Source organism: Salvelinus fontinalis, chromosome 23 (genome assembly GCF_029448725.1).
Source record: "Salvelinus fontinalis isolate EN_2023a chromosome 23, ASM2944872v1, whole genome shotgun sequence".
Lineage (NCBI taxonomy): Eukaryota > Metazoa > Chordata > Actinopteri > Salmoniformes > Salmonidae > Salvelinus > Salvelinus fontinalis.
Genome location: NC_074687.1, coordinates 50151590 through 50173522, shown reverse-complemented (window position 1 = coordinate 50173522; position 21933 = coordinate 50151590). Strand labels below are relative to the sequence as shown.

The following is a 21933-nucleotide window of genomic DNA, read 5'->3' as shown; positions in this document are numbered from 1 at the left end:
GCCGCGTTACCCATGCAGAGCAAGGGGAACAACTACTCCAAGTCTCAGCGCGAGTGACGTTTGAAATGATATTAGCGCGCACCCAGCTAACTAGCTAGCCATTTCACATTGGTTACACCAGCCTAATCTCGGGAGTTGATAGGTTTGAAGTCATAAACAGCGCAATGCTTGTCGCATTGCGAAGAGCTGCTGGCAAAACGCACAAAAGTGCTGTTTGAATGAATGCTTACGAGCCTGCTGGTGCCTACCATCGCTCAGTCTGACTGCTCTATCAAATCATAAACTTAATTATAACATAATAACACACAGAAATACGAGCCTTAGGTCATTAATATGGTCAAATCCGGAAACTATCATCTCGAAAACAAAACGTTTGTTCTTTCAGTGAAATACGGAACCCTTCCGTATTTTATCTAACGGGTGGCATCCATAAGTCTAAATATTCCTGTTACATTGCACAACCTTCAATGTTATGTCACAATTACGTAAAATTCTGGCAAATTAGTTTGCAATGAGACAGGCGGCCCAAACTGTTGCATATACCCTCACTCTGCGTGCAATGAACGCAAGAGAAGTGACACAATTTCACCTGGTTAATATTGCCTGCTAACCTGGATTTCTTTTAGCTAAATATGCAGGTTTGAAAATATATACTTCTGTGTATTGATTTTAAGAAAGGCATTGATGTTTATGGTTAGGTACACATTGGAGCAACGACAGTCCTTTTTCGCGAATGCGTACTGCATCGATTATATGCAACGCAGGACACGCTAGATAAACTAGTAATATCATCAACCATGTGTAGTTATAACTAGTGATTATGATTGATTGATTGTTTTTTACAAGATAAGTTTAATGCTAGCTAGCAACATACCTTGGCTTCTTACTGCATTCGTGTAACAGGCGGGCTCCTCGTGAGGGAGGTGGTTAGAGCGTTGGACTAGTTAACCGTAAGGTTGCAAGATTGAATCCCTGAGCTGACAAGGTAAAAATCTGTCGTTCTGCCCCTGAACGAGGCAGTTAACCCACCGTTCCTAGGCAGTCATTGAAAATAAGAATGTGTTCTTAACTGACTTGCCTAGTTAAAGATGGACCTTTTTTTTAACGATTTCCGATTGTTATGAAAACTTGAAATCGGCCCTAATTAATCGGCAATTCCGATTCATCGGTCGACCTCTACCCAGGATAACTAGTCTCAGAGTAATGTAAGATCCCAGGATAACTAGGCTCAGAGTAATGTAAGATGTTTGGAAAAAGAAGCTGAGAAGAATAACAGAACGGCACCATTAGAACTAAAATGTGTCGCCTGAATGTCAGACCCCCAACCCTCCAAACTGTAAATAAATAATAAAATGTGTCGCCTGGATGTCAGACCCCCAACCCTCCAAACTGTAAATAAATAATAAAATGTGTACCCTCGGTACGCTTACTGTGTACTGGGTCGAGACAAAGGAATGCTGTAAACAAATAATCAATAATATTTTTGTCAATGAGACAGTATATAAACAAAGGAATTACGTAACCCCCTTTGGTGACTGAATGCTTGTAAGGCAAGCAAACTAGACGATCAAAACATTAGATCACATCAAATAAGCCTGAGTGGTTTTGCCTACTCCCAAACTATACAGGATACTACAGTTATATAACATGGTTATATAACATATATAACATATAACATAGTTATTCCAAAGGTGGGCTACTTACTATCCACTGTTTGCAAGCCACCGTTGCTGATCTATGAGCAAGTTGAAGACTTATTGATGTGGTGTTAAATGTGAGCCATAGCCGCCTCCGGAGAGTCAAAGGTGTCGTCTTTACCATAATGAGAAAGCTACAGGCGGGCCGGGAATCACAGTCTGTACTTCACACCTTGATAGTCCCGTAGCAGTCGTTTTGCCTGCCCGAAAGCTGCTTGCTGCCTGGAGATAGTGGGGGAGTAGTTCTGGTAGATAGAGAAGCTCTGTCCCTGAAAGCTGATTGCTGCCTGGGGACAGTGGGGGAGTAGTTCTGGTAGATAGAGAAGCTCTGTCCCTGAAAGCTCAGAGTGGTATTGAGGGCTCAGAGAATCTCCATCTTCTCATGGAAAAAGTGCACTGGAAGAATGATGTCATGCCACAATCAATCTGGGGCTTCTCATCCATGGCGAGAAAATCCTTAAACACGGGCACCCTCATAGATATCATCCTGACCAACTTGCCCTCCAAATACACCTCTGCTGTCTTCAACCAGGATCTCAGCGATCAGTGCCTCATTGCCTGCATCCGTAATGGGTCTGCGGTCAAACAACCACCCCTCATCACTGTCAAACACTCCCTAAAACACTTCAGCAAACAGGCCTTTCTAATCGACCTGGCCCGGGTATCCTGGAAGGATATTGACCTCATCCCGTCAGTAGAGGATGCCTGGTTGTTTTTTAAAAGTGCTTTCCTCACCATCTTAAATAAGCATGCCCCGTTCAAAAAAAAATTGAACTAAGAAAAGATATAGCCCCTGGTTCACTCCTGACTTGATTTCCCTTGACCAGCACAAAAACATCCTGTGGCGTACTGCATTAGCATTGAATAGTCCCTGCGATATGCAGCTATTCAGGGAAGTCAGGAACCAAAATAGAGTCAGTTTGAAAAACCTAGACTTTGCTTTCCTAACAGAAATTTGTATCCTGTAGCACTAATTCCAAAAGTTTTGGGACACTGAAGTCCATGGAGAATAAGAGCACCTCCTCCCAGCTGCCCACTGCACTGAGGCTAGGAAACACTGTCACCACCGATAAATCTATGATAATCGAGAATTTCAATAAGCATTTTTCTACGGTCGGACATGCTTTCCACCTGGCTACCCCTAACCCAGCCAACAGCTCTGCACCCCCGCAGCAACTTGCCCAAGCCCCCCCCCCCCCCCCCCCCGCCTCTCCCTCACTCAATTCCAGATAGCTGATATTCTGAAAGAGCTGCAAAAACTGGACCCCTACAAATCAGCTGGGCTAGACAATCAGGACCCTCTCTTTCTAAAATGATCCGCCGTAATTGTTGCAACCCCTATTACTAGCCTGTTCAACCTCTATTTCGTATCGTCTGAGATCCAAAGATTGGAAAGCTGTGACGGTCATCCCCCTCTTCAAAGGGGGAGAAACTCTAGACCCAAACTGTTACAGACCTATATCCATCCTGCCCTGCCTTTCTAAAGTCTTCGTAAGCCAAGTGAACAAACCGATCACTGACCATTTCGAATCCCACCGTACCTTCTCTGCTATGCAATCTGGTTTCCGAGCTGGTCATGGGTGCACCTCAGCCACGCTCAAGGTCCTAAAAGATATCATAACCTTCTTCGATAAAAGATAGTACTGTTCAGCCGTCTTCATCGACCTGGCCAAGGTTTTCGACTCCGTCAATCACTGCATTCTTATCGGCAGACTCAACAGCCTTGGTTTCTCTAATGACTGCCTCGCCTGGTTCACCAACTACTTCTCAGACAGAGTTCAGTGTGTCAAATCGGAGGGCCTGTTATCCGGACCTCTATGGGGGTGCCACAGGGTTCAATTCTCGGGCCAACCCTTTTCTCTGTACATCAATCTCTGTACATCAATGATGTCGCTCTTGCTGCTGGTGATTCTCTGATCCACCTCTATGCAGACGACACCATTCTGCATACATCTGGCCCTTCTTTGGACACTGTTAACAAACCTCCAAAAGAGCTTCAATGCCATACAACACTCCTTCAGTGGCCTCCAACTGCTCTTAAACGCTAGTAAAACAAAATGTATGCTCTTCAACCTGTCGCTGCCCGTACCCTTCCGCCCCGACTAGCATCAGTACTCTGGACGGTTCTTTCTTAGAATATGTGGACAACTACAAATACCCAGTGTTCTGGTTAGACTGTAAACTCTCCTTCCAGACTCACATTGAGCATCTCCAATCCAAAAATGTATCTGGAATCGGCTTCCTTTTTCGCAACAAAGCATCCTTCACTCGTGCTGCCAAACATACCCTTGTAAAGCTGACTATCCTACCGATCCTTGACTTCGGCGATGTCTTTTACAAAATAGCCTCCAACACTCTACTCAGAAAATTGGATGTAGTCTATCACAATGCCATCTGTTTTTGTCATTAAGAACTAATGTATCTTTCATTTGCTGTCCAACCTGTATTTTTTAGTCAAGTTTATGATTAGTTATTGATTAGATTAGGTGCCGCTCCCAAGATTTCTCCCGACATTTTGTTTGCAGTTTGGCTACTATTCTCATTGTATAACAACGATTTGTGCCGCTAAATATGCACATTTTCGAACAAACCATATATGTATTGTGTAATATGATGTTATAGGGCTGTCATCTGATGAAGTTTTGAGAAGGTTAGTGAAAAATTTTATATATTTTGCTGGTTTATTCGCTATTGTAGTAAGCTAATATAATGCTATATTGTGTTTTCGCTGTAAAGCACTTAAAAAATCTGAAATATTGGCTGGATTCACAAGATGTTGGTCTTTCATTTGCTGTACGTTGTGTATTTTTCATAAATGTTTTATGATGAGTATTTAGGTAATTCACGTTGGTCTCTGTAGTTATTCTAGCTGCTTTGGTGAGATTTTGTGATGGTGGTTGCAATGTAAAACTATGATTTATACCTGAAATATGCACATTTTTCTAACAAAACATATGCTATACAATAAATGTTATCAGACTGTCAAGTTGTTTCTTGGTTAGTGACTAGTTATATCTTTATTTGGTCGAATTTGTGATAGCTACCTATGCAGTAAAAAAAATGGTGGAGAAAAAAAAGTTGGGTCTTTTGCTATCGTGGTTAGCTAATAGAAATACATATTGTGTCTTCCCTGTAAAACATTTTAAAAATCAGAAATGATGGCTGGATTCACAAGATGTGTATCTTTCATCTGGTGTCTTGGACTTGTGATTTCATGATATTTAGATGCTAGTATTTACTTGTGGCGCTATGCTAGTCAGCTTTTTTACTGATGAGGGTGCTCCCGGATCCGGGATGAGTACCAAGTAAAAGTTAAAGCCCCATATACTATCCACCACTGTGACCTGTATGCTCTCGTTGGCTGGCCCTCGCTACATATCTGTCGCCAAACCCACTGGCTCCAGGTCATCTATAAGTCTTTGCTAGGTAAAGCCCAGCCTTATCTCAGCTCACTGGTCACCATAGCAACACCCACCCATAGCATGCGCTTCAGCAGGTATATTTCTCTGGTCATCCCCAAAGCCAACACCTGCATTGGCCACCTTTCCTTCCAGTTCTCTGCTGCCAATGACTGGAACGAATTGCAAAAATCGCTGAAGCAGGAGACTTATCTCTCCCTCACTAACTATAAGCATCAGCTGTCAGACAAGCTTACAGAGCTCTGCACCTGTACACAGCCCATCTGTAAATAGCCCACTCAACTACCTCATCCCCATTATTATTTTTTGCCCTTTTGCACCCCAGTATTTCTACTTGCACATCATCATCTGCACATCTGCTAAATTGTAATTATTTCACCACTATGGCCTATTTATTGCCTTTCTACATTTGCACACACTGTATATAGATCTTTCTATTGTGTTATTGACTGTACGTTTGTTTATCCCATGTGTAACTCTGTTGTTTTTGTCGCAATGCTTTGCACAAGAAAATGTTCCACTGCTCCCTGTGTGGAAAGAGTATAACCAAGTTAGAGTGCTCTTTATTTGTTACTTTTATTTCTTATTTGTATTTTAAGGTATTTTTTATTTTAAAAATTAAACTGCATTGTTGGTTAGGGCTTGTAAGTAAGCATTTCACTGTAAGGTCTACACCTGTTGTATTCAGCACAAGTGACAAATAAGATTTGATTTGTTATATAGATGAATGGAATTTTGCATTTCTTGATTCCAGCCTTGACACCTCTTGAATTGGATTTGATATATGATTTGGATATTGCTAAATTAATTTGATTGGATACAGTTGCAGATAAACATATTGTCACCCTTGCACTTTTCTTAAATAATGACCTATTTCTTCTAAAATATGTTGAAATTGATGGTCTCCACACCTTATATGATTTTCAACATTGCAGAACCAATACATTTTTTGTTAACTTAAGTTTGCATTCGGCTAATTCAACCACACCCATTGCTGACAGGTGTATAAAATCGAGCACACAGCCATGCAATCTCCACAGACAAACATTGGCAGTAGAATGGTCTTACTGAAGAGCTCAGTTACTTTCAACGTGGCACCGTCATAGGATGCCACCTTTCCAACAGGTCAGTTTGTCTAGTTTCTGCCCTGCTTGAGCTGCCCCGGTCATCTGTATGTGCTGTTATTGTGAAGTGGAAACGTCTAGGAGCAACAATGGCTCAGCCGCGAAGTGGTAGGCCACACAAGATTACAGAACGGGACCGTGTAGCACGTAAAAATCGTCTGTCTTCAGTTACAACACTCACTACCGAGTTCCAAACTGCCTCTGGAAGCAACGTCAGCACAATAACTGTTCGTCGGGAGCTTCTTGACTATCTTCACATTACGCGCGCACACACAGACACACAGACACAGAGCAGCCTAGCCTAGCCTGAAAATATTTTTGATATCTCGGATTGTTCTGACAAATATTTCCAGGCTCCGCTGGCATGGAATCTCCCAGGATGTGCATCCATGCTCTCCTCCCAGAGGTTATGATAACTCTACATCAAACACTGTAACTACACAACTTGATGCAACCACATGAAAAGTTTGGAAACGTGTTTTCATTGGCCAGTGAGTGGTCAAGCCCTCGTCACAGCTACAACTTATCAGAATTCCTGCTGTAAAAATAGCTACATTATTTCTGACACCCACAACTCAACTGCACCATGTGAGTTTGATAAGATTTATGTTTGGTTTGTTAAAATGTAATCTTTTGTCTTGGGTCCCTGCATTTTTAAAACATTTCTTTACTCTTGATATTGAATACTGCATTGTTGTTGAGGAAGAGCTTGCAGGTAACGTGGCGTTTATACTATTGGTAAAACATGTGGATAACCACGCTAGCTAGGCTCTCGTGTGGTGCTAGCAAGCATAATAGGTAGTGCTAGGTATCAACAGCCTCCCGAGTGGCGCAGCACTGCATCGCACTACAGATCCGGGTTCGAACCCGGGCCACAACCCGGAAGACCCAGGAGGCGGCACACAATTGGCCCAGCGTCGTCCGGGATAGGGGAGGGTTTGGCCGGCTTGGATGTCCTTATCCCACCGATCATAAGATCAAAATGATAGTTTTACAGTCTAAGCCCTGTCTGAGGATGTCCTTGTCACACCAATCATCAGATCTAAATGATAGTTTTACAGTCTAAGCCCTGTCTGAGGGGGGAGGTTCTTCTAAGCTATATGGAACTGTTTTAAGAAGGTTTAACCTTTCTAGCGCAGGCTTTCCGCTAGCGGAACCCCTCGACAACATTCCGCTGAAAAGGCAGCGCGGGAAATTCAAAAATATTTTTTTGAAATATGTAACCTAAGTCCAATACAGCAAATGAAAGATAAACATCTTGTTAATCTACCCATCGTGTCCGATTTCAAATAGGCTTTACAGCGAAAGCACAACATATGTTAGTTCAGAGCCAAGTCAAAAAAACACACAGCCATTTTCCAGCCAAAGATAGGAGTCACAAAAAGCAGAAATATAGATAAAATGAATCACTAACCTTTGATGATCTTCATCAGATGACACTCATAGGACATCATGTTACACAATACATGTATGTTTTGTTCGATAATGTGCATATTTATATCCAAAAATCTCAGTTTACATTGGCGCGTTACGTGCAGTAATGTTTTGATTCCAAAACATCCGGTGATCTTGCAGATAGCCACAGCAATCCCAGAAATACTCATAATAAACATCGATAAAAGATACAAGTGTTATTCACAGAATTAAAGATAGACTTCTCCTTAATGCAACCGCTGTGTCAGATTTCAAAAAAACTTTACGGAAGAAGCATAATCTGAGTACGGCGCTCAGAGCCCAATCCAGCCAAATCCAGCCAATGAAATTTCCGCCATGTTGGAGTCAACAGAAGTTAGAAATAACATGATAAATATTCACTTACCTTTGATGATCTTCATCAGAATGCACTCCGAGGAATCCCAGTTCGACAATAAATGACTGATTTGTTCCATAAAGTCCATCATTTATGTCCAAATAGCCACTAGTTGTTAGTGTGTTCAGCCCAGTAATCCATCTTTATGAGCACTAGGTCCAGACAAAAACTCAAAGTTCCGTTACAGAAACATGTCAAACGATATATTGAATCAATCTTTAGGATGTTTTTAACATAAATCATCAATAATGTTCCAACCGGAGAATTCCATTGTCTTTAGAAAAGCACTGGAACGAGAGCAAACTCTGTCGGGAGTGCGCGTCACGAGCCTGAGACACTCTGCCAGACCACTGACTCAAACAGGTCTCATGAGCCGCTCCTTTATAGCAGAAGCCTGAAACAAGTTTCTAAAGACGGTTGACATCTAGTGGAAGCCTTAGGAAGTGCAATTTAACCCCATAGACAGTGTATTTGGTAGGCCAAGCTTTGAAAAACTACAAACCTCAGATTTCCCACTTCCTGGTTGGATTTTTTCTCAGGTTTTTGCCTGCCATATGAGTTCTGTTATACTCACAGACATCATTCAAACAGTTTTAGAAACTTCAGAGTTTTTTTATTATCCAATGCTAATATATGCATATTATTATTAGTATCTGGGACAGAGTAGCAGGCAGTTTACTCTGGGCATGCATTTCATGCAAAAGTGAAAATTATGCCCCCTATCCCAAACAGGTTAAACAACATGAAGGGCTTCCCCAGTACAGTACTGTTTTAACTTCTTATGGCTGCAGGGGCAGTATTGAGTAGCTTGGATGAAAAGGTGCCCAGAGTAAACTGCCTGCACCTCAGTCCCAGTTGCTAATATATGCATATTATTATTAATGTAATGATGTCTGTGAGTATAACAGAACTCATGGCAGGCAAAAACCTGAGAAAAAAATCCAACCAGGAAGTGGGAAATCTGAGGTTTGTAGGTTTTCAACTCATCGTATATAAAATACACAGTGGGATATGGGTCAGTTTGCTCTTCCTACTGCTTCCACTAGATGTCAACAGTCTTTAGAACCTTGTCTGATGCTTCTACTGTGAAGTGGGGCCAAAGGAGACTGGAATGAGCAAGGTCTGCCATGAGCTGACCATGCGCGTTCACATGAGAGGGAGCTCTGTTCCATCGCACTTCTGAAGACAATGGAATTCTCCGGTTGGAACATTATTGAAGATTTATGTTTTTTGCTTTTAGTGAACGCGCTTCCTGACTTTGGATTTGTTTACCAAACACGCTAACAAAAGTAGCTAATTGGACATAAATGATGGACATTACCGAACAAAACAAACATTTCTTGTGGAAGTGGGAGTCCTGGGAGTGCATTCCGACAAAGCTCAGCAAAGGTAAGTGAAGATTTATAATGCTATTTATGACTTTTGTTGACTCCACAATTTGGCGGGTAACTGTATGGCTTCCTTTTGTGGCTGAACGCTGTTCTCAGATTATTGAATATTGTGCTTTTGTCGTAAAGCTTTTTAAAAATCTGACACAGCGGTTGCATTAAGAACAAGTGTATCTTTAATTCTATGTTAAACATGTATCTTTCATCAAAGTTTATGATGAGTATTTGTTATTTGATGTGGCTCTCTGCAATTTCTCCGGATATTTTGGAGGCATTTCTGAACATTGCGCCAACGTAAACTGAGGTTTTCAGATATAAATATTAACTTTATCGAACAAAACATGTATGTATTGTGTAACATGAAGTCCTATGAGTGTCATCTGATGAAGATCATCAAAGGTTAGTGATTCATTTGATCTATTTCTGCTTTTTGTGACTCCTGTCTTTGGCTGGAAAGATGGCTGTGTTTTTCTGTGATTTTGCGGTGACCTAACATAATCGTTTGTGGTGCTTTCGCTGAAAAGCCTATTTGAAATCGGACACTGTGGCGGGATTAACAAGAAGTTTATCTTTAAAATGGTGTTAAATACTTGTATGCTTGAGGAATTTTTATTTTGAGATTTCTGTTTGAATTTGGCGCCCTGCACTTTCACTGGCTGTTGCCATATCGATCCCGTCAACAGGATTGCAGCCCTATTAAGAAGGTTATACCAAGGATCATTTTGCTATTTGATTTTGAACTGTAAGACCCATGGAAGTATCAATAAAAAAATATTCAAAAGTTATTTTATGTAAAACATTATTTGGCCATACTGCTATAACTCATACATAACGCATTGCATAACATTCACAACATGGAACAACAGTCCCCCAAAACATCTAAAGGAAGTTTGTTCTGAAGTCTGTCCTATATCTGAGAGATACAAAAAATATATATTTTTATATGTCTTTAACCCATTTTTTTTGCCACAAGTCTTTCCACATTTTGTTACGTTACAGCCTTATTGTACAATGGAGTAAATAAATAAAAATCCTCATCAGTCTGCACACAATACCGCATAATGACAAAGAGAAAATAGGTTTGGAGAAAAAATGTCACATTTATTAAAAATAAAAAACAGAAATACCATATTTACATAAGTATTCAGACCCTTTGCTATGAGACTCGAAATTGAGCTCAGGTGTGCATACTGTTTCCATTGATCATCGTTGAGATGTTTCTACAGCTTGATTGGACATGATTTGGAAAGGCACACACCTGTCTAACTACCACAGCATTCTGAAGCGATACGCCATCCCCTCTGGTTTGCGCTTAGTGGGACTATCATTTGTTTTTCAACAGGTCAATGACCCAACACACCTCCAGGCTGTGTAAAGGCTATTTGACAAGAAAGAGAGTGATGGAGTGCTGCATCAGATAACCTGAGATCCTCAACCCAATTGAGATGGTTTGAGATGAGTTGGACTGCAAAGTGAAGGAAAAGCAGCCAACAAGTGCTCAGCATTTGTGGGAACTCCTTCAAGACAATTGGAAAAGCATTCCAGGTGAAGCTGGTTGAGAGAATGCCAAGAGTGTGCAAAGCTGTCATCAAGGCAAAGGGTGGCTACTTTGAAAAATCTAAAATATATTTTTAATTGTTTACCACTTTTTTTGGTTACTACATGATTCTATATGTGTTATTTCATAGTTTTGATGTCTTCACTATTATTCTACAATGTAGAAAATGGTAAAACAAATAATTATAACCCTTGAATGAGTAGGTGTGTCCAAACATTTGACTGGTACTGTATATCTCATGAATGTTTTTTTTCATTCAGTTAGATGAAGTCACTTTCTTACCACTTCTTCCATAGGCAAACATGTAGGGAAAGCTTTTTTTAAATAAAAAAAATGTATTGAATTCAAATGGATTTACCCAGCCTACAAAGCACTACAGCCACTCTGTGATGACCAGTTCTGCTCTTTTATTGAGGGATCTAGTCTAGATTAAACCTCATAGGAAGACAGTTTTATCATGTGGAGGTTTCAGTTAGGTCTCTGTTTAACGAGATACTCTGTTTGTCTTTGGCAGGAGAGAAACCAGACTCTGACAACGGGAAGAGTCCTTCAGGGGAACCAGACCCAGAGACATCCAAACCAGCGAGACAACACCACTGCTCCCACTGTGAAAAGAGCTTTTGCTGGTCAGGGAACCTAAAACTGCATGAGAGGACACACACAGGAGAAAAGCCTTTCCAATGTTCCCAGTGTGGAAAGAGTTTTACCATGTTAGCTAACCTGAAAAGGCATGAGAGAATACACACAGGAGAAAAGCCTTATCACTGTTCCCACTGTGGAATGAGTTTTACGCAGACAGGGCACCTAAAAGCTCATGAGAGAATACACACAGGAGAAAAGCCTTTCCAATGTTCCCAGTGTGGAAAAAGTTTTACTAAGAAAGGGCAATTAAAAGAGCATGAGAGAATACACAAAGGAGAAAAGCCTTACCAATGTTCCCATTGTGGAAAGAGTTTTACTCTAATAGGAAACCTAAAAAAGCATGCGAGACTACACACCGGAGAAATGCCTTTCCAATGTTCCCAGTGTGAAAAGAGTTTTGCCGTGTTAGCTAACCTGAAAAGGCATGAGAGAATACACACAGGAGAAAAGCCTTACCACTGTTCCCACTGTGAAAAGAGGTTTATTCAGTTCGGGGACCTAAAAGCTCACGAGAGAATACACACAGGAGAAAAGCCTTATCACTGTTCCCACTGTGAAAAGAGTTTTATTCATTTAGGGTACCTAAAAGCTCATGAGAGGACACACACAGGAGAAAAGCCTTTCCAATGTTCCCAGTGTGGAAAGAGTTTTACCATTTTAGCTAACCTGAAAAGGCATGAGAGAATACACACTGGAGAAAAGCCTTATCACTGTTCCCACTGTGGAATGAGTTTTACTCAGACAGGGCACCTAAAAGCTCATGAGAGGATACACACAGGAGAAAAGCCTTTCCATTGTTCCCAGTGTGGAAAGAGGTTTACTAAGAAAGGGCCGTTAAAAGAGCATGAGAGGATACACACAGGAGAAAAGCCTTTCCAATGCTCCCAGTGTGGAAAGAGTTTTACCTGGTTAAGGAGCCTGAAGGAGCATAAAAAGACACACACCAAAAACACCCTACCACTGCTCTCCCTCTGTGTGGAAGGACATTTTCCCAGTCACAGAACCTGAAATCGCATAAGACAATAAAGGTGCTGTGTTCTGACTTATTATTTATTATTTTGACTGAGAATTTGTGTTTTTGTTTATGCCACATGAAATCATATTGTTTATGATTATACCTGTCTATATAAGGTCCCACAGTTGACAATGCACGTCAGAGCAAACACCAAGCAATGAGGTCAAAGAAATTGTCCATAGAGCTCCGAGACAGGATTGTGTCGAGGTACAGATCTGGGGAAGGGTACCAAAGAATGTCTGTAGCATTGGAGGTCCCCAAGAACACAGTGGTCACCATCATTCTTTGATTGAAGAAGTTTGGAACTACCAAAACTCTTCCAAGAGCTGGCCACCCGGCCAAACTGAGCAATTGGTAGAGAAGGGCCTTGGTCAGGGAGGTGACCAAGAACCCGATGGTCACTCTGATAGAGCTACAGAGTTCCTCTGTGGGGATGGGAGAACCTTCCAGAAGGACAACCATCTCTGTAGCACTCCACCAATCAGGCCTTTATGGTAGGGTGGCCAGACGGAAGCCACTCCTCAGTAAAAGGCACATTACAGCCCGCTGGTAGTTTGACAAAAAGACACCTAAAGACTCTCAGACCATGAGAAACAAGATTCCCTGGTCTGATGAAACCAATATGGAACTCTTTGGCCTGGATGCCTAAGCGTCACATCTGGCGTAAACCTGGCACAGCATCAGGCTGTGACAATGTTTTTCAGCGGCAGGAACTGGGATACTAGTCAGGATCGAGGGAAAGATGTACGGAGCAAAGTGCAGAGAGCTCTTTGATGAAAACCTGCTCCAGAGCCCTCAGGACCTCAGACTGGGGGCGAAGGTTCACCTTCCAACAGGACAACGACCCTAAGCACACATCCAAGACAGCGTAGTAGTGGCTTTGGGACAAGTCTCTGAATAACCTTGTGGACCAGCCAGAGCCCGGACTTGAACCCAATCTAACACCTCTGGTGAGACCTGAAAATAGCTGTGTAGCAAAGCTCCACATCCAATCTGACAGAGTTTGAGAGAAAAATGGTAGAAACTCCCCAAATACAGGTGTGCCAAGTTTGTAGTGTCATACCCATGAAGACTGGAGGCTGTAATCGCTGCCAAACGTGTTTTCAACAAAGTACGTAGTAAACGGTCTGAATACTTATGTAGATTTTTCAGTTTATTATTTCAATAAATTAGCAAATAAATATATATAATGTTTTTAGGAGGAGTATAGACCTAGTCTGTTCATTAAATACATCTACATGATGCATTGTTACACCATGTAGGAGCAGTATAGACCTAGTCTGTTCATTATATACATCTACATGATGTATTGGTACACCATGTAGGAGCAGTATAGACCTAGTCTATTCATTATATATATTTACGTGATGTATTGTTACACCATGTAGGAGCAGTATAGACCTAGTCTGTTCATTATATACATCTACATGATGTATTGTTACACCTTGTAGGAGCAGTATAGACCTAGTCTGTTCATTATATACATCTACATGATGTATTGTTACACCAACAAAATAAAGGGAAGTTTTATTATTTTATAGTAATACAAAACTTAGAGAAAGAGATTTAGTTTAACACGTAATTCTCAAAAGGTAAGGGTCTGAATTATTGCCACCCATGTTGATTTTGTTCCCAATTTACAATTTCTTTGTTGGTGTGTCTTGCTGGAAGATCCACTTATGGCCAAGTTTCAGCCTCCTAACAGAGGTAACCAGGTTTTGGGCTAAAATATCCTGGTAGTGGGTAAAGTTTATTTATTTTATACAGTCAATTTTGCTAATCTTTATCAAGGGTATCAATAACTAGGTGCTTATTTTGATATCTAGTTATTTGACTGAATCAGAAAAACAGATGTGGAGTAGATGTAGAGTTTGTTATAAATTCTCATTGAAAAAATCTGAACTAATCAAACAACACTTGTTGCTCTTTGTACGTGTTGATATAATATTCTTATTTAATGCAGAGGAAAAAAACGTTCCCTAAACTGCTTTATAATATTATAATTCAATGATGGAAAATAAAAGTTTTCCCTCAACTGTGTTTACTCACTCCAGGCAGCACATGGCGATATGTGTCTTTCAGGCGATGTTTCTAGTGTGACGTATAATCTAGTGGATGGAACGCTTCTTCAACACCTGCAGCCACCCCGGTAGCTGGCTAGCCAACAAAGTCGGAACATTCAAGTTCTTTAGACAATTTCGTGGTTCATTTTCCACTATGATTTAAACATACTTATGTGGAAACAACTAGCTACCCCATTTAATTTAATATTTACGTTGTTAGTCAACTAGCTGGCTGGTTAAGTTAACACTAGTCTAGTCGCTAATGCTAACTAGATATTATCTCCGACCATGAGTTCACTAAACTACTCTTCTCCTGCTAAAGAAGAGGGGGTCTCGTGAAAGAGGAGGAGGAGGCTGTTACAATACAAAAACAAGGAGAGGGTGAGGCTGTTACGGTGAAAGAAGAAGAGAAAGATGCCTTCAGAGTGAAAGAGGAGGAGGAGGATGTTACTGTGAAAGAAGAGGAGGAAGATGCAATTTTTGGAGTGGATGATGAAGTGAAAGAAGATGAAGACGTTTTTGGAATGAAGAATGAAGAGGGGGAGATTACTGTCACATTAGAGGAGGACGAAGAAGTGAAGACTGGAGAACTGATTAACACCAGTAAATACAGTGAGTACTATCTTATATAACAGGGACATTGATCTGATTAACACCAGTAAATACAGTAAGTACTATCTTAACAGGGACATAAACTCTGCAGTTGTTGAACCAATGTGTGATTTTTAAAAGGGCATTCTACACTTTATTATGTTTTTGTACTGTCGGAATTGTTCATGACGTCCTCCAGTGATTTTTAAAATAACTTTACCTGTTGAAAAGTGATATATGAATACAGTAAAGTATAAGCACACTACAGGGAAACAAATAAATGTTTTGAGCAAAATAGTGTTTTTTGCAAACTTGAAGGAGTGAGTGATGTCATAGAGTTTGCTTGATGGGAAGTTGTGATGTCATCCAATAGGCGACTGATCTTCATGTGAATATTCATTATTCTTTTGAAAATCCTTCCTGTTCCGTCAAGTTGGTTGTTGATCATTGCTAGAAAGCCATTTTCAAGTCTTGCCATAGACTTTCAAGACTATTTAAGTCCGAACTGTAACTAGGCCACTCAGGAACATTCAATGTCATCTTGGTAAGCTCCTCCAGTGTAGATTTGGCCTTGTGGTTTAGGTTATTGTCCTGCTAGTACAGTTTTTTTGTATTCAGATCTCTGAAATGCACTCTAACTAAGTATATATTTAGTGTTTCCTTATATTACGCTGGGAAAACAGTTTTCATAGGCACAGAAATCCTAAATCATTTCAGAGTTTGCAAAATCCAATGGTTCTAACCGAGAGTCACCTTAACTTTATTGACAACACCCAAATGGATACTGTCATTAACGCGGTTCTTCAATAGTTACACATAATACTTAATACTGTAGCTGTTTAGTTAGTCACATGTTCGACTATCATCAGCTGATCCAGGAAATCATTTTCTGAATGACAGTCACATGACAAACATCACGACATGCAACAACAACCAAAGTGCTTCTTCATTCATTACTCTGGTAAAGACAGTTATGCCATGCTCCACGTTGGATCCAACATCCCTAGCAAATTGATGTTTATAATGTTTTATTGTCTGCTTGATTTACAGTAGGCTCTCGTTAGTGTGTTTGGACACGGAGATACTTAGCTCATAATGTGTAGAGAACTGTTCCTTGATGGATAGGCTATTGTACAACACACAGCTATTTTCCTTTATTCAGGACATTTAGAATGACAACACATTACAGAGTAGCCTAGTGGAATTATTCACAAAATTATCTGGTGATCAGGTTATGAAATGTCATGACAAAGACATTTTAGTTTCCATGTTTCACCTGAAATATTAAATGATATATAGTCCTCGGTCTATGTTATTATTAGGGGAAGGTATGGGTCCTACAGTAGGTCTATCTTGTTGTTAGGTGAAGTTATGGGTCCTACAGTAGGTCTATGTTGTTGTTAGGTGAAGTTATGGGCCAATTTGCGTACACTTAGTTTACAAACGCTCATTGACAGGCTGGTAGCAAAGAAAAAAGAAGAGCATTTTACTGGTGGAAGTGTTTTTTTTAAGTATAAAGCAGTTGATTTGCGACAACACAAACATTATATTATATTATAATCCAAAGTAGTGTGAAATGTACTCATAAGCAACCTTGAAGTTAAGGCTATTTTTGCTGGCCTCCTATAAGTTTTCCCCTACTGTGGGGAATTAGTGAATAGACAACAGAGCTTAATGTGAGTTTCTTTGAGTAGCACTCCTGATCTTTCTCTGTAATATTCAGAATACCTTGTGAAAAAACAAAATCTTTGCTCACCATTTTTGCTCCAGGCAGATATACTACATCCATAACTAGTGGTTTCCTCATTACCAGATATACTACATCCATAACTAGTGGTTTCCTCATTACCAGATATACTACATCCATAACTAGTGTTAGGGTTGCGAAAGTTCAACTGAGATAGGAACAATAGTACACCTGAACTTGGTTAAAATAATTGTTTAATTCAAAAGTTAATAAATGGCAAATACATTTTTCGTATATACGGGCTCACTGCACCACCCCGCAGGGTGGGACAAGGAACTACAACTGATTTGTTTCTGACAAAGATAGTATTTTATACTCGTGGCAGAGATAGTTCCCGCTTCCGAGCCGGCCTGTCAGAGTAGAGACTGGGCGTGGTTTAGACTCACCCAGCCTATCGTTGATATTGGCGCCTTAAGCCAGTCCTGGCCCCTTAGCGCATGTGATGTCCCGACGCTGTTGCTGTGTAGATTACGCTCCTTCACCCCAAAGACTGGGGTCAGACAGTTTTATAACATTGTCTGAGATATCTGCACCTGTATACAATGGCCACTGTTCTCGCTCAAGGCTAACTACAGCTTCTCAGCTTCTTATCTGAGCTAACCGTTACTTCCAGCACACACACACAGACATCCAGGCGCCCAAACAGTTTGTCAATATCAAATCACATTTGTTATAGTATTCAATCACATATAATATAGTTGCTGATCACGTTTATAGTATTCAATCACATATAATATAGTTGCTAATCACGTTTGTTATAGTATTGGGTTATAGTGCATAACTCAGAACCTCACATATGTTTTTCGTGTGTATAGTTTATCTGTTATTGTCTGGTCAGCAGTCTCCTGATTCACCCCCCTCCTGTGTCTCTCTAAGATTAGCACAGTCTCGGCCACATAGTACAGTGCCCACACTACTGATACATTTGTTGCATACACACACATATTTCATACAGTACAGCGCTCTCTTTAACACACACACATTTCAGGCTGATATTCATGGTTAGACAGAGCACTGGTAAGAGTAGAGACTAATGGAAAATGCAGGTTCACAAGAGTCAGCAATTCAAACTTTAATGCATAAGAATAGTTAGTTAAGCATGTCAAAAAACCTTATAAAAACCCCACACTAGTGGTTTCCTCATTACCAGATATACTACATCCATAACTAGCGGTTTCCTCATTACCAGATATACTACATCCATAACTAGCGATTTCCTCATTAGCATGGAGGAGTTTCTGCAACCAAATTGTGTTCGCATTGCCCTCCTGCCGCAATTTTAGCTAACACAGAAGGGGCCTATATTGGAGACCAAAAGTAATCTGGCACAGTGCTTAGGATTTCAACAACTTGAATAACTTATTTCTAGCCTACAATCATCGATTTTACTAATGTGAAAACAAGACAATTGTCATATAATTTAACAGGCGTAATTTGTTGTACAACTTCATGACTATACTCTGGGCATCACCTTTTACCTCAAATACATTTTGTATTTCTGCTGTTGTGGGCCTTTAACCATTTGTCTGACTTTGATGTTCACACAGGAGAGAGACGGGACTACCGTGGATCCTCTGGGGAGCCTCAACAACATCATGACTGATGAGGCAGAGAAGAGTCTCTACATCAGAACACCTCAAGAAACACCAGTAGAGACCCACAGGGAAGAAATCTCATTGCTGCTCTGACTGTGGGAAACGTTGCAAATATTCATCAGACCTTAAAATACACCAGAGAACACACACAGGAGAGAAAGTTTTTAGCTGTGATCAATGTGGGAAAAGTTTTATTGCATCTAGAGAACTGAATATACACCAGAGAACACACAGGAGAGAAATCTTATGGCTGTGATCAATGTGGGGAAAGTTTTTCTACATCTAGCTATCTGACTGTAGACCAGCGGAGACACACAGGAGAGACATCTTATACTTGTGATCAATGTGGGAAGAGTTTTATTACATCTAGCCATCTGACTATACACCAGCGAGTACACACAGTAGAGAAATTTCATCACTGTTCAGATTGTGGGAAAAGCTTTTCAACATCATAGGCTTTGAAGCTGCACCAGAGAACACACACAGGAGAGAAATCTTATAGCTGTGTTCAATGTGGGAAGAGATACTCTGATAAAAGATATCTGATCAAACATCAGAAAATACATACATGAAGGAGTTGTTTCATGATATCAATGAAATCATGTCACAATGTAGAATGTTTTTAACATTGGAGCAGGAGTATTTTAAGGAATTTCACAATGTAGAACCCTAAACGTTTGCCCCGTTTAATTGATTTCAGCATGATTTGGATATTAGCCGTGGGAAAAATACAGGCTCTGAATTGAAAGAGTACTGTTTGAGATTTAACAAAAAGTGACGAACAAAAAAAGAGCTGTGTTACACTTATCACGTTGGTGACCCACTTGAATCAAAATGCAACACTTCAAAATGTAGCTAGCTGTTTAATACAAATTGTCCTCTAACCAGTGATGTACACATTATTCACAGATTCCGTGTGGTTTTTGAGCTGTTCGTTTTAACAGGATGTGCAACCTCATCTCCCTCCTCTCGCACAATTGATTTCAGCATGATTTCAGCATGATATCGATGAGTGATGACAAAGAAGTGTTGCGTTCCTTTGTTTAGCGACCCCTACATTTAAATGCATCACTCAAAAATGTAGCTGACTGTCTTCTGCAGGTTGTTCTCTAACCAGTGAGATAAAAGATATCTCCCATTTGATGTTTTTTTAGTTGTGTTAGTTTCAACCTGATTTAACCCCCTAATAGATATCAGTGATTTATTGCTACTAGTCAAAACAACAGCGTTTCTGGTGCTTGTGCAGTTTATAAGGTGCTTGTTTTAATAAATACATTTTATGTTTTCAATATATCACAAACTGTTTCTGCATTTGTGCTATTGATTTGGACATGTTAAAACTGTGACATTGGGGATATCCCACCTAGCAAAATGTCGTTGAAAATAAGACTATGCCCGACGTACAATATGAGTTTGGTTTTAGTTGAAAGTAAAAGTAAAAGTTGAAAAGAAAACAATTTAATTTCAACATACTTGCAGCCTATACACATGGACGCAGTATAATAAATTGAGTCTATAATCAATTTTAGGGATAGGAGTCCCGCTAGTTAGTTTAATATTGGATACGCTAGAGGGACAAATTCCTGTTGAAATAAATAATTATAAATGTTATGTATTTTAATAATTGATGTGTCTTATATCGGCTGAAAGCTTAAATGTTTGTTAATTTAACGGCACTGTCTGGTTTACAGTAGCTATTACAGCAAACATGCCATGTGATTGTTTGAGGACGGCGTCCCACATCAAAATATTTTTCCACCAGCACAGGTTTCATACATTCACAATTAACGATAAAATATTCAATTACTATTTGAAAATCTTCCTCTGATTTGTCATCCAAAGGGTCCCAGCTATAACATGTAGTGTCGTTTTGTTAGATAAAATCCTTCTTTATACACCATAAGGTCTGTTTAGTTGGCACCATCGATTTGAGTAATCCAGTCGTTCAACATGCATAGAAAGGAATCCGAAAATATACCCCTAAACTTTGTTTCAACAAGTCAAAATCATTTTCTATTCACTCCTCAGATACCCTAAAATGTAATCAAAATATAATATTTCTTTCAGAAAGAAGTATGTTCAAAAGGAAACCGATTTTAGCAGGTGCGTAATGTCCTTATGGCGTGCGCAAACACGAATTTCCAAGATTGTCCCTCTACTAAAACAGATTTTTCTTAATCGTTTTTGAAGTTACAAGCCTGAAACCTTGAACATAGACTGCTGACACCCTGTGGAAGCCATAGGAATTGCATCCAGGGAGCATATTTTCAATATGACCTTTTCTCGCACTGTCCTCAAACAATCGCATGGTATGCTTTCGCTGTAAAGCCTATTGTAAATCGGACAATGCAGTTAGATTAACAATAATTTAAGCTTTTAAACGATATAAGATACTTGTATGTTCATAAATGTTTAATATTACGGTTATTTATTTGAATTGCGCGCCCTCCAATTTCACCGGAAGTGGTCGACTGGTGTCCCACTAGCGGAACGCCTAGCCTTAATAAGGGGGAAGGTGTTACCGGCTTTGGTTCTTCCATTTATGTTTTTTTGCTGGGGAATGTAACTACAAACAATGTAGTAAAACAAGCTCATATTTTGGGTTGGATGTTGCATCCAATTGTTCATATTTTAATCAATGGCATTTCCTTAGAATGTTCATCAGTTGTTAATCTTCTGTTTTTTATCCTCTTCTGTTTATTGTGGTAAATATTTGTTTATTTTCATTGTTTATTTGTTTTTTCCTGTGAAGCCATTGTGTTGCATCCATGTCTGAAATGATGTGCTGTATAAATAAAGCTTGATTTGATTTGAACATATTGTAAAACAAATGAACCCAATGACTGACCAATCAACAGACTCTTTTAAAACCAATGAACAAATATGTGCAAAAGCAAAACGTATCTTGGTCCATCTTAGTATGAAAAACAGTACAAATTCAGTATATCTTCCACTATGTCAAAATAGTGCATGGTATGTACATTTATTATAACTTTTCAACCAACACAGTGCATTTGTTGAAATCAACAATACGTCAAACGATTAAATTACTGAAAACTGAAACAAACAAATGGATCAAACAGATCCATCTAACTTTTAAAGCCTGCTGAAGGCGTGGTGGAGTGGTAAACACCACCCCCGGCTCTACCAGGGGCTTGAGGTGGTCTCCCACAGCTCTGCTTATGTCATGTTCTGTGGCCTTGCTGTTCCATTTCTTGACTGCCCCTGCAACACAGAAACACATTATATAAAACACTCAAAGTAATGGATATGGAGCATCTATA

At 39.9% G+C, this 21933-nt stretch overlaps 1 protein-coding gene across 4 annotated transcripts in view; it reads left to right on the top strand.

The window, feature by feature from the left end:
* The window catches only part of LOC129821451 (X-linked retinitis pigmentosa GTPase regulator-interacting protein 1-like), a 28803-nt gene extending 7339 nt beyond the window's left edge, over positions 1-21464 (top strand). Inside the window, exons 2-3 of one of the 4 annotated variants that reach the window (XR_008754334.1) lie at positions 11511-15328; positions 18602-21464. Coding sequence is in view for 3 of the 4 variants with exons in the window: in XM_055879129.1 (XP_055735104.1) it covers positions 11511-11622; positions 18602-18653 (164 nt within the window). In the remaining variant the exon portion in view is untranslated. Of the gene's footprint in view, positions 1-10780; positions 10982-11510; positions 15329-18601 lie in introns of those variants that run through there. The other 3 variants (XM_055879129.1, XM_055879130.1, XM_055879131.1) reach the window with 3 other exon arrangements.
* Positions 21465-21933: the final 469 nt, after the last annotated feature.